Source organism: Mauremys reevesii, linkage group 1, assembly GCF_016161935.1.
Source record: "Mauremys reevesii isolate NIE-2019 linkage group 1, ASM1616193v1, whole genome shotgun sequence".
Classification (NCBI taxonomy): domain Eukaryota; kingdom Metazoa; phylum Chordata; order Testudines; family Geoemydidae; genus Mauremys; species Mauremys reevesii.
The window spans coordinates 152,276,690-152,293,500 of record NC_052623.1 but is presented as its reverse complement, the minus strand read 5'-3'; the positions used below and the strand labels follow the sequence as shown (position 1 = coordinate 152,293,500).

The window sequence follows — 16,811 nt, the reverse complement described above, 5'->3', positions numbered from 1 at the left end:
TTCATTGTCTCCAACCAGCCCATCACTCTACAGACTGCCTCCCATCACATGCCCCATTTCCCTAATGGGGGCCCACAAAAAGTTAATCTGGCCCTGGAGGGGAGACTTGAATCTGGGTTTCACACATTCCAGGGGTGTGTCCTAGCCACGGGGCTAAAGGTTTTAAGGAGGCTGCGCTCTCTACCACTGCTGCATTTTTGCTCCCAAACAAAGAAGAATAAAAACCCTGGTACATCCTGGGACCCCTAGCCAAGTTCGCCTGTGAGGGGTGAGCTGGAGAAGAGAGATGCCAGCTAGATGTCTCTACCTTGCATAGATGAAGGCAGTGTAATAGTTTTCCCTGCCTTCACTGATCATAGCCTCAGGTATAGAGCCAGGCTGTTTGCATGAGGAGTTTGTTCTGATGGAGCTAAACTGGGTTACAGGGAGCGGGGGGGGGAGGGACGTGCTTTTTTAATCCCTCTCTGCATTAAAGTGAACGCTTTTAAGTGGGGGCTGCTAAATCATTCATGCTTCTGTTTGCTTCTTTTAGCAATTTGCTCTCTAATTGCTGCTGTTTGCATTGATCGCGCGCGGGGCGGAAAGGGAGTCTCTGGAGTCTCCCAAGTTGGCTGCTGATTTATCGAGTATCATACCTCCTCCTCTTTCACCTTGCTGGAGCCGCTGGCTCTATTTTAAGGCAGACGCGCATGGCTCAGCACCTGTTCTCCGCTGTCCGGGAAGCAGAGTTTGACAGCTCTCTTCCAGTGTGATCTTTGCCTGGGTTTAGTGTCTGTTTGTTCCCCTTTCCTTTGCTCCTCGCTGTGGCTGGGGGAGCCAGGTTGACTCCCTGCCCCCTTTCAAGAAACACACACACACACAAACCCTCCTTTTAAACTTTGTGTTTCTTCTGGATTAAAAGGCGCCTCCGGGTGCGGAGCCAGATCTGAGAGAGACTCTGTGTGTGGCTGAGGGTTTGTTTGCTATGGCTGAAGCAGGACGTCCTGAGAACCCCAGCGAAGAGTCTGCAGCGGATGAGTTCAGTGATATCATCAGGAGCAGATCTGGTAGGAACCGCTTGTTTTTTTACTGATGGGGCATGTGAGTGTGTTAAATACTAAGCGCTTGAGAGTGCGCCATTGTCTTGTTTTCTTCCACGGAGGTCAAGAATTCCACTGAAGTTGGTGATGTGTTTGGAAAAGTTTCTCTGTTGCAGGAAGGTGCGGATAAAACAAAACAAAACGCTGAATGTATGTGTACACGGCTACATAGAGTACCCTGTGGAAATGCTAAATTCACACACAAGGCAAAATTATTACAATTACCCCACCTGTGAAAATAGTTGTATTGTATTTAAATGAAATGGGCACTTCTTTAATTTGGCCAGTCACACTTATTACCCTGTCAAGAACTGAATGTTAATGTACAGTATGTTGTACTTTCAGAAAGTTGTTATGCTGACAAGATAGAAAATTTATGGGCAGGTATGCAAAGACAAGGCTGATTATTGTATTCACTTACTGCAATATTAATGCAGTTAGCGGAGAGTGGCATTTAAAATTTAAAGCTATAGGAATAATTTTTTTAAAAAAAACTTTAGGTTGGTTAATGAAGTGTAGAGGGACTTATCCACAAACTTCGAAAAAACTGTGTATTTGGAATAAGTGGTTTGAGTGAAGTTCTTAGTAAGTATTTATCATTCTTATAGAATATAAAAGATCTTGGACTCAAGCAATCACTAAAAGTTGTGGTTCCATTTGTGTAATAGGGCAGGCTATTAAAGCTGTAAATGGAAGCAGCTGTAATGCTAAAGTTTCAGGTGCCTGGACTCCCTGTTTAGTCTTGGAAAGGAACCAAATCTTGGGTAGTGAAGGTATTTATAGACCATTCAGAATTTACACATTTACAATGTAAATAGACTTAGAAATACAGTAGTACTTAATCATTTTATCTTTGAAAAAGTATAAGCTAGTCTGGCAAAGTAAAAAGGCGAGAGGATAACGATCCCTAAGAGAGTGAAAAGTTTTTTTTTTCCAGTCCAATTTGTAGCACAGCTACCTCAGGAAAACTTCTGCTTCCACGTGCTTTTTTGGGAAGCTTCTGGCCTATTGATAAATAATTTAGGTGACAAAGTTCTGGGTTGGCAAAATGTAGAATAAACTCCATTCCCCCCACCCCCAGGCTAGGGTGCATGGTTTTCCTTATCCCAGTGTAGAGAGACTCTTGCAATGTTGTAAGTACAATTCTTCTTTGAAATTGTAGTAATACAAAATATTTGCTTGGAATCTGTGCTCCTTAAAGTGTGTTTCTTAAAATGGCATCCACTGTAATGTTCTTAAACTTACAGAGGAAAGGGTCTACTTTTGACTTTACTGTGCAATATTCCAGAAATTAGGAGTCATTGAGAAGAAGCAATGCATTTAGGTGGATGTTGCTACAGAGATCCTTCCACACCCAATTTTTTTCCAGAACTACTTATGGCTCTGATAACAAAGTTTCTTTATTGAGAAGTTGCATCATTGCAGAATGGAAAAGCTGGAAAGAAAAATTATCCAGCAAACTCCTTCTATGTTGATTTCTAGTCAAGTTAGTGGCACTGCAACCTACAGCTGCAACAGTGAATTAACCCATTTCTAAACTTAAACAACTTATATTTTTAGTAGATGTAGAATGGAAGGTAATTACCACCAAAAAAAAAAAAACCACCCTTAACAACTTTAAAAGGATAAGCTATTAGCATGTTTTTATGCATGGGAGTGGATATTAATTGGAAACAAAAAGCTTGAAAACTTACATAAAATATTTTTTCTGGGTGTAGGAAGTTGTGATTCTCCAGAGATTGCTTTAGGAAAGTTACTGTTACTAACTTCAGTTGATCACTTAACAACATAACTTATTGCTTAGTAAGTACTTGAGGGTTTTAATATTATTATTATTTATTTCTACATTGTTTCTTCTGTATAGTTTAATTATAACTTGAGTAACACAAAATCACAAGATGTATTCATATATACACTTCCTTGTTGTCTCTTCCCTCTCTATTTTCCTTGAAAGCCTGTCTCCAGACCAATTTAGGTGACAACAGAAATGTTAAGTATGTTGTACTATAATCTGAGCAAAAAACCTCAAAAGGGATAGATAGGGTTTAAAATAGATCTTTTCACTTTGATCTTGTGTCTGAGTGTAATCAAAATAATTTGGATGTTTACAGAAGTCATGGAATTTAGAAAGCAGGTTTTTAGATTATAAATTGTATTGTATCTTTAATAATTCTACCATTGTTTGAGATTTAGACAGTTTGTGGACCACACAGTTTTAAATAGTAATCAGGAGCAATTTGAACTTTATCATTTCATAGCTTTCATCACAGATGGAATTTTCAAATGGACATAATGGGAGCTGGCAGTCTAACTCCTTTGACTTTCAAATTGAGCATCTCACTCTCATAAGAAAATCTGATCACACATGTAAACAAGCAAGCAAAAAGACCCACCCAACTTTGGAAGCTTAAAACTATGTTCAGAGCTTGGTGCTGATTTTTTTGGCCACATCTGCTGGGGGGGTGGGAGGGAGTTTGGTCTCCTTTGCCAAAAAAAAAACATAGATTCAGATTGACTGACTGAAACTGTCATTCACAAACTTGTTTCAGTTAAAAACATAACAAATTTTTGTTTTGGAACAGCTTTCATCTCAAATTTTACTTGGTTTATTTTTTAAAAAAAGTTAAAATGCAAATAAGACATTTCATTTGACTGAAAGGAATTTTTAAATTTATTTCTTAGTTTGCTGAAAAACTTTCATTTTGGGTTGGCCCAAAACAATTTTCTTTTTCATTTGGCCAGTGAACTGAAAAAATCTGTTGTTCACACAGCATCTACCAGAGGTAAATATTTTTAAATCAGCAGGCTCCTGTAACTTGCACCCAAAAGTCCTAGTAGAGTTGACTCAGAGATGTCTAACCCACCAATATTACTGTTTAATAAATATTGCAACAACAGGAAAATTCCAGAAGAGTGCTAATGTTGTGCCAGTATTCAAAAGGGCAAGCAGGATGATACAAATAGGCAAGTTAGCCTGACATCATTCCTGGGCATAATATTGGAGAAGCTGGTGTGGGATTCAAATGATAAAGAATTAAAAGATATATATAATTAATGCCAGTTAGCATGGTATTGTGGAAGATGGGTCTTATGAAATTAGGTCTGTTTGACTCTTTGAGGTAACTGTGTAAATATAATATACATAGAATTTGGTAAGGCAAAATTTGACTTAGTATATTCCGATTAAAAATGTAGCATTGTACAATATCAATAAAGTGCATGATAGATGGATTAAGAACTGGCTAACTATCAGATCTCAAAAAGTAGTGATCAGTGGGGAATCAGCATTGAATGGGGGTGTTCTTATTGGTACTAGGCCTGATGCTATTCAACATTTTCATCAATGATTTGGAAGTAAATATAAATCACTGCTGCTTAAAATATGCGGATGACCTAAAAATTGGCAGAATGGTAAATACTGAGGAGGACAGAAAGTCTTAAGGAATATTCTTGACTGCTTGGATAAGTTGGACCCATGTGAACAAAATGTGTTTTAATACAAGCATGTGCAAAGTTCTACATCTAGGAACAAGAAATGCAGGCCATACTTGTAGAATGGGGGACAGTATCCTGAAAAGCTGTGACTATGAATAATAATTCAGGAATCATTGTGAACAAGCAATTCAACATAAGCGTTGAGTGTGGTTCTGTGGCAAAAGGGGCTAATGTGATTCTTGAATGTATGAACAGATGAGTAGCAAGTAGGAATAGTGAGGTGATTTTACCTCTGCATATGGTATTGGAGAAACTGTTACTGGAATAGTACATCCAATTCTGGTGTCCACATTTTAAAAGGCATATTGAAGAGGTGGCAAAAAAGAATCTTAAAAAATGATGCAAGGACTGGAGAAAATGCCTTACAGTGAGAGCTCAGTCTACTTAGCTTATCAAAAAAGGAAGATTGAGGTGACTTGGTTATATTGTGCAAGTCCCTTAACAGTTGAAATTACTGGAAATGAAAGGGCACTTTAATCTAGTGGAGATTGACATAACAAGAAACAATGGCTGGAAACAGAGGCCAGCCAAATTCAGATGAGAAAATAGACCTTTTTTTTTTTTAAACCATTAGTGATTAACTATGGGACAGACTGCTGAGGGAAGTAGTGGATTCTCCATCTCTTGATGTCATCAATTCAAGACTGGATGCCTTTCTGGAAGATATGTTTTAGCCAAACATAAGTTTTGGGGCTCAATACATGGGTAACTATATGAAACATAATGCCCTGTGATATACAGGAGGTCACATGGATGATCTAATGTTCTTTTCTGGTCTTAAACTCCATGAATCTATGTGGAGTTTTGGCTCCTCTCTTCTTCTTAGCATGGATCTATTTTTCTATAGAGCTCCCTGGTTTAACTCTTGTGTACTATATGGGGTTCAAATGTCATCCCCTAGCCTTACCTGATTGAAGTTACACAGGAAGCTTACTTCTTATCCTATCTGCCAGTGGCTGGGTACAGTCCATCTGTGCATTGCTATAGGCACTGTTTTCCTCTCAACCTTCAAATTAATAGAACTTTTATAATCCTTTGTCAATTCATAGGCTAGATTTCCATAAATCAATCTATCAAAACTATAAACCTGATACATCTGGACTTCAAGTTTAACTGATTGGTAGATTTGTTGATCCAGACAGCTATGAACTTAGTCCTTCTAATTTCCAAGTTTCACCATAAGGATGTCTGTTGTTCAAACAGCATTAATGAGGACTTAGTTGTTAGCACTTAATGAAAATTTGGAATATGGTTGGTAATGTCTGAAAGAACTTTTATGCAAAACCATTTGATTAGGATTGCCTTGTTATGCATAGCTATGTTTTGAATTTAAGTGTACCTGATGTCACATTTGTTGAATGCATGGAGAACAGTCTCCTGTATGTGGAAATTGTGATACTTAACAAAACCAGCCTTTGTGCTTTAATATCTCTGAAACCAGATGTGGTTTTCATAGGACTGGGATTTCTTTACTATGCATATGACATATAAAGTATCATCATGGTTTCTAGTACATTCTATTTAGGTGCATTGCTAGAATGGTTCATTTAGAGAAATCATTTAAAAAGTGGTAAACATAATTAAAGTGGTAAACAACTTCTGTGCTGTAAAAGAAACTGCACTCTATTGCTGTTGTCCAAATTTTCATTAAAGTTATTGAAATGATTCTATTATTTCTGTAGCAGAGTAAGTAATTGCAGTCATTATTAGCAGCAGCAAAAAGAACTAAATCCTAGACTACGCCATATTTGAATGTAGGCTATAGAAAGAATGGGGAGTCTCTAAGGATTGATTTGTTCTTAACGTCTATCAATATACTATACAGTTCCATTGGCTTGGTGAAAGTGAGTGAGCCACTATTGCACCATTGAGGTTTGACTTGAAAGGGAGGTATGGTTTGCCTCTGGGCTGGGAGTGAGGGTTCTGTCCCACCCAAATCTGCTTAGGTATTCACTGTGCAAAGTCACTTCACTTGAGGAATGAGAGTTCTGCTCTTAAAGAAAGAGCAAGTACTGGACAGGAATTAACACTGAGCAGTGTTAGAGAAGTAGATATTCTGGAAGAAAATCCAGAAGCAAATTAAAATATTACTTGGGTTTCCCAGTTGCATCTTAAAATATATTTAGCCTTCTTGGGCATTAACAATGAATCTCAGAGCATGCCAAATTCTTATTGAGGGAGAAACTGTAAACCCACCAGTTATTCAGGGCAGTAGCAAAGAGCAGCCCTCCAATCACCATCTGCCTGAAGCATTCAGAGTGGTCAGGCACATTAAGAAAACAGGTGCCAGATGAATGTGTATGTCAACAGTGTAAATACTAACAAAGTCAACAAATGTGACTCCATGTAATGACATGTGTCCCTGATTTGGCATGGGGGGTCTTGCAGATTAGGTGCATCTTTCTGCATTCTGTATTCTAGTCTTCATACTGTACCATTGGCTGGTCTCCTGAAACTGTCATACCATCTTCTGTCTGGGCACAATTCCATTGTAATAAAAGCCACGAGTGCAGGCATGCAAGAAGACCAGTACAGAATGTTCATCATGCTAGAGTATGTGAACCAGATGGCTGTCCAAAAATGTTAAAATGGCATTCTATACAGAGCTGCTGTGTGTGAGGTTAGGATGATATCTAATCTATTTGAGGTTTTACAGTGTGCTCATTTGGAATTGCTACTCTGGTTGAAAGTTGGATCATAGTCAAAAATAAAAGACATAACTTTCATGACTGCTAAAGGTGGGGTTTTGGCTCTGATGAATCAGGATTAGGGTTTTGCAGGTAAAGAAGTCATATAAATGGAATCTCTACTTCTAAATGCTCTTTGTGTGGGAACAAGTATAGATCTTGTCCAAAGTGGTTTAGTGACACCACCAAGCTACAGAACCTGACAGAAATATGGAGGCCAGAGCAGTGGGCCTCACTTATACTCTTGTGAATTCTGAATGCATTCGTCAATAGTTAGCTAACTCTGAGTTGAATGAAAGAAAATATTTAACAAAACAGCTAAACTGCACTGACCACATTCCCTGTCTACACCCCTTCAAACATCCAGCCACAGGAGACCTGTGACACATGAAGTATATAGCTGTTGGTGATGTCCAGGAAAGGTCACAGCAGTTACACCCTGGTGTTCCTGTCCATCTATTTTCTCACATATATGCTGGAGAGATGACCCCTCTGGTCTAAAAGCCAGAACAAATTTGTTACATGTATTTTTTTGGACACAGTTGAGTTGCTAGAATTTTCAGTACTGTTTAAAATCAGTGTGTAAAGATTTTATTAACATATAGTAGGTGTACAGTAAGTACAGTGTATTAGAACTTCATCAGTGACATCCAGACCACATTGACTTCAAGAGGAAACATGTACTTGCATCAAAGAGAGGTTGTATCCCTGTATACAAGGCCAGCTCCAGGCACCAGCATTCCAAACATGTGCTTGGGGCAGCAATCTGCAAGGGGTGGCAGTCCGTGTGTTTTTGGCCTCAAGCAGCGCACCGAATTGCCGCCGTGGATGGCGGGGGCAGTCCGTGTGCCGTTAGGGTGGCATGCGCGTTTCTGCGGCAGTGGCAATTCAGCCGCAGCTTCTATGTTCAGCTGTCTGCGGTGGCGCAGCTTCTGTCTTCCAGCTGAAGACGGAAGCTGTCGCCAAATTGCCACCGCCGCGGAAAGGTGCGTGCCGCCCTAACGGCACATGGACTGCCCCCGCCATCAGCAGCGGCAATTCGGCATGCTGCTTGGGGCGGCAAAAACAGTAGAGCTGGCCCTGCTGTATAGTACAATCTTTTAACCTTTGCTCTGCAACACTGAGATATGTAACTAGGAAATTTTACATTTAGGCTAGTATAGCAGACTTTTTGATTTGTTCAGTGTCTGTATTGTGCATTGAAAGCCTATGCCCTGACTTTTTCAGAAGTGCCGAGCTCTCATGGCTCCTGTTAGTATCCTGCCCACGTCATCTATATAATTTGAGAGAGGGAGTTATTTAAACAAACAAAAAAGTTCATGTTGCCTTCAAAGTGCTGTTGAAAGATCTGAGAATGAAACTTTACTTCAATGTCCTGTAACAGAAATTAAGTTAGTCAATTTCTTTTCAGGGAAGGGCAGATCAGCTGACATTAGTTTGGTTGAGATATTACATTTAATATTGTGAGAATGAGTTGTGTGATGTTAGACAGTTCATGGGAACATTGTCTTGACAACAGTATTTTTGTGCTTTAAAAGATTCTGGTGTTTTAAACAAATCAAAAGAAATGCTATCGCAGCCTTTTTTCAATTAGATCTAAAGAAAATATAACATCTGTAAACAATCAGCGTCTTGCATAATGTTTAGTTAGCAGCATGTATATTTCATTCTTGTAATAGGGTTAGGGTATACTGCAGCCTAGCTAATGTGAATAAGTTCCCAAATTTTGGAACTGATGAGCAAATTTTTTTAGATATTAAAGGTAATATATTCACTTTGAAGACATTATTCTCTAGGAATTTGTGTTAAATTGTATTGCTAATTTTGTCCCTTTTACTTTTTCTTTTCCTTTTTTTTTTAATTTCTTACACTAAAGGTAGATAGCTTATTGAAGCTGGCTTTCCTGTTGAATGGACTGTGACTCAGTCACCTGTCAGGAAAGCAAACTGGCAATAAATAGTAACAGTTGTTAAGCCAGCACCTCCTGTGGTGAGGGGGTGTTTTTTTTTGTTTGTTTGTTTTTGTTTTGTTTTTTTTAAACAGTATGAATAGCTTGGGCCATACTGTCACATCAAATACAGGAAGGGAATCGACAAGGCTACATACGTATGGTAGTAATACAAACTAGCCTTTTTATATAGGTGCTTATTCCCACCATCACCTTTATTTTATTGTACTTTGAGCTATGAAGAACGGCTAAATGGCATTTAGCCAATGTTATCAGTTAGGTGACACAGATGGCTCAAATTTTCCTAATTTCCAGTAATGTTTATAATGCTAGAGTATCTTCAAAGTAAGTTGATATCAAAGTAATTTTATGGTATGTTCTTCAACATCAAGATCATAAATCCAAAGCACTAAAATTATAATATATCTTTATTTAGAAGCCACCCTCAAGTAGGTTGATTTCACTAGCAGGGGAAATAGTTTCACCCAGCTATAGTTACAAAGAGGCAGCAGCATAATGGCCCCCTCATGGAATCCTGCCTCTCTAAAGGCTCTGATGCTGAAAGCTGCTTCTCATGGGTGAGCTCCTGTGCAGAAATCAACAAACCACAACAGATTTCTGCAGATGCTTAAAATGTTACACAAAACTTCCAACAATTCTTTTTTGCCAAGGGCAAAAGGCAATTTTCAATGTTTCCCTTTCACCTTGGAGAAAGGGCCTACCTCTTGCAGCATGAAAAGCCCTGTTCCCCCAAAAATACACACTCATCTCATTAAAGGGGCTGCTTTGGCTCATGTTCTCCACTAGGCTTCACTCATTCAGAGCAACTTACAGGATAGAGGCCTAAGAAAAAAATCGTGCCCTACTTCAAACAAATCTCCCATTGTGTATTGCCTAGAAATGTTCTTACCTCTATGTGCCCAAGCTCAGGAGGAAGCTCAGCTCAGACTCTACTAAACTACCCAACTTCAACGCTCTAATAAATACACCTGTGCCTTTTCAGACTGCAAAACATGAACTATAGCCCTTACAAAGAAAACCCCAACATTGAATTGCTCATGCGGAGAAACTTTTGGTGCAAAATGGTCAATACTCTTATTGATGCTAGTGTTTTATGATCCAGTGTTCTATCCATTGCCTGTTTGATACTGCTGTGTGTTAAACCAGTTGCTTGGGGCCTGGTAAGCCCCACCCTGTTTTTGTTATCTGATAAAAATCTTGTGCTGATTTCCAAGGTTAGTGTTCCACTGTCCTTATTAACCTAAATGAATGATATCCAGCGCATGGTGCGATTGAATTACGCTGCAGCATGGAGTCAGCTACTATAAACAGTATTATCTACATAAAGGTTTGGCAGTGCTGCTGAAGTGCACATTTGCTTATGTGCTGGAGGGATGGTTGGATCATCACTTTTTAAAAATATAGCCATGTTTATTAGGCAGCTAGTACAGGAGGTAGCTAATCTTGTATTTCTTATTTGGAAGAGTCATTGTATTTTAAAGATCTATACAGAGATTAAAAATGAAACTTTTTACTTGTCTTATGTATGCCTCTTTGTGTGCCTTCAACTGTGTGCCTTCAATGTGGAGAATGGTGCACCTACCATGGATCCTGCTACTCCCAAAAGACAGCATTTGTCCCAAACTTAGTGTAAATTTACTCTGACCACTTTCATCTCCTTTTCTCTGCAGAAGGGCTAAGGGTATCATTAGGAAAAAGAGAAACTTAAAATTGATTATTTTTTTTTTTAATATCCACGTTCTGCCCAAACTAAAATGATGAGAGAGAAATAATATAAAGAACATCTGAAAATATAGCTACTGGAGGGATGAAAGATGCTGAATGGGTTTTAGCAACAGATAAACTCACTGCAAAAGCAAAGGATTCTGTAACACTCTTTATTCAAAAGAGCTTTTTTTTTCTTTCAGTAAACAACCTCTGACTCTTGTCTCGAGGCACTACATTAACAAATGATCATCTGATGCTGAACTATTATTTATCCATGATTCCATGACTTTGTGACATTAGCTTTTTGTCAGATGACGTCGTCTGCCCTTTTCATTTTCTTTAATTCCAATGGTTCATTGTTGTTTTGACATTTTAGTTTATCAAATTGGTTACAACCAGATGCGTATAACATGTACTCGATGCTTATTTATGCCAACATATGTTATGTTCTAAGATCAGTGGAAATAAGCTGATGATGTTAAGATTGATCATGTAATGGATTGGTAATATTGGAGGGGCTTTTTGTTCACTGGTTCTCAGTACATACTGTGAATTATCACCATGTCCATATGCATCTTCCAGAGAGGTCAGTCTGTGAATTCTGCCCTGAGGTTTGTGGCCTACACGTACACCATGAAGTGTCAGATCTGTGACCCATACCAGTTCTCTCAGCTGAAGGGGAGAGAATTCTGAAGTCTCTCTAACATCACAACAGACATGTCTGTTGCCAACAAAACCGGCAGCTGGCACAACTAAGTCTCTCTTTTATGCAGATTTTCGGATAATTAAGCTAATTCAATTAGGCTTTTTGTGATCTTTTCCTTATTGTATAAGTCTCAAGGGTAATGTTTTCGTGAACAATAGAGACACAAAGTTAAGAATTGAAATTATGTGCTTTAGAATACCAAATCCTCTTAAGTGCATATCAGCTTCATCTTCAACAGGGTTTCCTCAGTAATGGTAATTAGTTTGCACCCTTGCAATCCCGTGCTGAATTCTTTGGCCTAACCTTGCATTCCTTACTCAGGAATAACTCCAGTTGACTTCAGCTGAAGTCTTGCTTGAATGAAAACAAAGGGCCACCTTCTACCCACAATCTGTGTATTGAACCCCCACTGGATCCCCAATGGGATTTGCTCCCTCTCTGAAGCTCCTTTCTCAGTTGTGACTTCCTGCTCTAGACTCTAGGAAAGGCCTTCTTTCTCCAGTGTGCCAAGAAACTTTGCTATCTTCCTTCCACTTAGGATGGAAGAATCCCATGCACTGCTACAGACTAGGCACTGATTGGCTAGGCAGCAGTTCTGCAGAAAACAACCTAGGGGTTACAGTGGATGAGAAGCTGGATATGGGTCAACAGTGTGCCCTAGTTTCCAAGAAGGCTAATGGAATTTTGGGCTGTATAAGTAGAAGCATTACCAGCAAATCAAGGGACGTGATCATTCCACTCTATTTGATTTAGTTGATTTAGTTGGGTTTGGTCCTGCTTTGAGCAAGGGGTTGGACTAGATGACCTCCTGAGGTCCCTTCCAACCCTGAGATTCTATGATTCTATGACATTGGTGAGGCCTCATCTGGAGTACTATGTCCAGTTTTGGGCCCCGCGCTACAAGAAGGATGTGGAAAAACTGGAAAGAGTCCAGCAGAGGGCAACAAAAATGATTAGGGGGCTGGAGCATATGACTTATGAGGAGAGGCTGAGGGAACTGGGATTGCTTAGTCTGCAGAAGAGAAGAATGAGGGGGGATTTGATAGTTGCTTTCAGTTACCTGAAAGGGGGTTCCAAAGAGGATGGATCTAGACTGTTCTCGGTGGTAGCAGATGACAGAACAAGGAGTAATGGTCTCAAGTTGCAGTGGGGGAGGTTTAGGTTGGACATTAGGAAAAACTTTTCCACTAGTAGGGTGGTGAAGCACTGGAATGGGTTATGTAGGGAGGTGGTGGAATCTCCTTCCTTAGAGGCTTTTAAGGTCAGGCTTGACAAAGCCCTGGCTGGGATGATTTAGTTGGGGATTGGTCCTGCTTTGAGCAGGGGGTTGGACTAGATGGTCTCTTCCAACCCTGATATTCTATGATTCCAGTCTCTCCTTGAGACTTATCACTTTCAGTCAGCCATGTGCTAATAAGGCTGAGAATACACTAGCATTTTTCTTCACATTTTCCACCCTTTAACTTTCAACAGTGCAGTTCCCCACCAGTTGTAGCAATGAGGGGAATGGTACAATATGACCCTTGGTATGGGATGCAGGATTTGGTCCCGTGTGTTTTACTGTAAATGCAACCAAGTTTTATCACAGATATTTGTATTGGGGGCACATATTTACATACATGAGCATAGCAAGTGGCCTGCCAGTGTTGTAAAGAGAGCGATCACTACTTGTATACTGTTTCATTGCTGTGTAAAGTTATGGCACTAGATCTAAGTGACATTGAAGCTGCTATCTTGTCGTTCAAAACTACAATTTTGGAATACAACAGGAATACTGTTAAGAGCCTGGTTTACAGTCTGGCCCCAGTCACATGGCAAGATTAAGTACTCTGTCATAATAGCTAATGAATGTTGTTCAATTCAAACTCTGAACAAGATATGTCACCCTAAAAAACAATAGTAGTATCCACATCAGGATGAGTACAAATGTATTCTAAAGAGAGAGAACTTAAGGAAGTATTGGAACCTCCTGGAATATAGGTCTATTAACAGGAACAAATGGTCTTCTAGATAAGAGGGATTTAGCAATGTAATTTCGACTTGGAATTTTTGGAAATGTTTTATGTAAGTGATTTCCCCCACGCGCCCCCCGCCCCAAAGCACTGCTAACAAACTAAATGGCAGACATTTAAAAATAACCAACTGAATTTCTGAAATTGTTACATAGCGCCCTAAACGTACATGACATTTAAAGGACCATGGTGCTTTTGCTTTACACAATAATTTATACTTGCCAATTTAGTTTAAAAATGGTTAAATATCATCTAAAAATAACTTCTGAACAGTGCTGTAAACATGTCATGCAGTAGGAAACAACATCTATAACTAGTTTAACTTACTGTTTCAGGTCTCTCAGATGGTAAAACCTAAACTCGTGATAGGGGAAAAATGCACAATTAGTTCATTTAATCCAATATGTATGTTGCAAACATATATCTTAAATTATTGATTCAGTGTGGGGAAAGTGGGGAGTGTAATTTCATTTTAAGGTGGCTTATCAGATATTTCCATGTAAATTAAAAATAATGTTACTGGCAGCAGTTTATAGAGATAACATTTGCCAAAATAGCAACTTGGTGAATATAGAGATATTTTTCAAAACTCTCTCAGATGTTAAATTATTAAAATCTAATCAAATCTCAGAATGCCCACAGGAGATACACGTGTTTTGATCCTGCAAAAAGATTTACCTGTGCAGACCTATGAGCCTGAGTGAAGCTTCTCTGAAGCCAATGTGACCTTGAGTGGGAATATCCCTTTGAGCTCTCACAGCCTTCATGTGAAAATGAACACAATTCTTGTCTCACCAAATATATACATATCACTGTGATAAGAACAAAATAGAACCCCATTGAAGAAAATGGGTTGCATGGATGTAATTGAGAGTGGAATTTGGTCCAGTATTTTCTTTATAGGTAAGGTTTTTAGAGTTACTTGTACAAGCGACTCTTAAGAGATTGTGAGTGCCACACTTAGGTATTGTTTCAGTGCAAGCATGTGCAATGTATAGAAAATAGATTGATTTCTGGTATTAAAAATGACTTTCTTGAGTTATTCATAGATATTGTTAGGGGATAAAGGTGTGAACAACATGTTTTAAAACAGTGACCCTCAAACTTTTTTACTGGTGACCCCTTTCACATAGCAAGTCTCTGAGTGTGACCCCTCCTTATAAATTGAAAAGACTTTTAAAATATATTTAACACCATTATAAATGCTGGAGGAAAAGCAAGGTTTGAGGTGGAGGTTGACAGCTCGCGACCCCCCATGTAATAACCTTGCGACCCCCTGAGGGGTCCTGACCCCCAGTTTGAGAACCCCTGTTTTAAAACATCATTCATATATGAGCTATTTAGGGCTCTGTAGGCCTGCTAGATTAAATTGTAGCACTGTTGTTCAAACCCTGATCAGAAACTCTTTTTAAGCAAGTCATAGCAGGTGGTATGTTCTACAAATTGTCATTCATGTGATCCAAGAGGTAGGGAGCCAAATTCAGATGTGGTATAAAATGATTGCAGCTCTGTGGATTTTAGTAGTCAATGGTGTTACATCCACTTGACACGTGAATTTAACAGCATTATACCCACTATCACCATCCATTTCTGAATCTGGCTTTTTAGATATTCCGTAAAAAGCAGTTATATTTCTTCAAGGGATGGGCCCAATAAGGTTTTTGTTGAGACTCAGGTATAGATTTTCATGAGAGAAAGCTATGTCTTATAAAAGATGCTTGTAGTTATTGAATTTTACATGTAAATTGATGATAGTTAGGACTTTGCATTCTGTAGAATGGGTCAATCAATTTTAAAGCATTTTATGTATATAAACAAATCAACTCTAAAAAAGTTCCTGTAAAATAACTGGTAGTAGCCACAGTTTTATAAATGGGGAACCTATAGCACAGAGAGGTTCACAGACTAAGCTGAGGTCATACAGCGAGTTATTAAATGGAGTGAGGAATAAAAGCCAGAACTTCTGATGATCAGTTTCCTACTGTAACAACTGTACTGTACATCTTCACTAAACAGAGGTAATTCTGGGATATAGTTTCTAATATGTCGTTAGGTTAACTCTGCACAGTAAACAGTCACACCAAAAGAGTGAAGTTGGTATAATAAATACTATGTTCAGCAGAACTATTAGAACAATAACCACCACAGTGGAATGACTGTTTGTCTCACATGTTCTTTCTTCAGTTTCTAGTTTTAAAATTTAGTTTGAATACACGTGTTTAAATTGGAACCAACTTGAAACAAAGGAACACTTGCACAAAAAAAAATCAATGTATTTTTCCTGGAATTTTTGTGTCTGTTGCTGTCAGGGGCGGCTCTAGGAATTCCGCCGCCCCAAGCAGGGCGGCGCGCCATGGGGCGCGCTCTGGTGGTTGCAGGTCCCGCGGCTCCGGGGGACCTCTTGCAGACGTGCCTGCGGAGGGTCCGCTGGTCCCGCGGCTCTGGTGGACCTCCCGCAGGCGTGCCTGCGGATGCTCCACCGGAGCCGCGGCACCAGCAGACCCTCCACAGGCATTTCTGCGGGAGGTCCACCGGAGCCGCCTGCCACCCTCCCGGCAAAATGCCGCCCCAAGCGCGCGCTTGGTGCTCTGGGGTCTGGAGCCTGCCCTGGTTGCTGCTGTTTAGGCGTATATAGAATAAAGCTGTTTTCTCTCCTTAGCCGAGCTACTCGTTCTCTTTGATTCTGCTGTCACGTGCCAATCTGTCTTTAGGCTTGTGTTACCACAGAAAAATGCACTGATGTTAAAAGTCACATTATGATTTCAGTACAGGATTAAAGAGGAAGAGATGTCTAGGGATGGTCTAGAAAATATTTAGTCCTGCCTTGAGTGCAGGGGACTGGACTAGATGATCTCTCGAGGTCCCTTCCAGTCCTATGATTCTATGTCAAAGTATAAATGAGAAAACAATTACTGAAACCATGACCAAGAAGTGTTTAAAAGATGTGGACCCATAAAATGGATGAATGGTTAAAATGTTGATGTACTATGGCTGCATACCTGCACAGAGCTCTCCGTGAGTGCGTTCTGAAACATAACTGTTCTTAAAAGCTAATATAGGAAAAAATGATTACTGTAGGGAAGAGATAAATGTAAATTGGTACAAGGCAAAGACAAAAAAGAGAGACAGGTGCACCCTCATATCAAATCCTTCCTT

At 39.5% G+C, this 16,811-nt stretch overlaps 1 protein-coding gene across 13 annotated transcripts in view; it reads left to right on the top strand.

Moving 5' to 3' along the window:
* Positions 1–232: 232 nt before the first annotated feature.
* DMD (dystrophin) overlaps positions 233–16,811 on the top strand; it is a 2,035,724-nt gene continuing 2,019,145 nt past the window's right edge. For 4 of the 13 annotated variants that reach the window (XM_039486290.1, XM_039486308.1, XM_039486313.1 and 1 more), the window contains exon 1: positions 649–1,046. In XM_039486290.1, the coding sequence (XP_039342224.1) occupies positions 965–1,046 (82 nt within the window). In that variant the 5' untranslated portion in view covers positions 649–964. Of the gene's footprint in view, positions 366–637; positions 1,047–16,811 lie in introns of those variants that run through there. The other 9 variants (XM_039486351.1, XM_039486368.1, XM_039486376.1 and 6 more) reach the window with 7 other exon arrangements.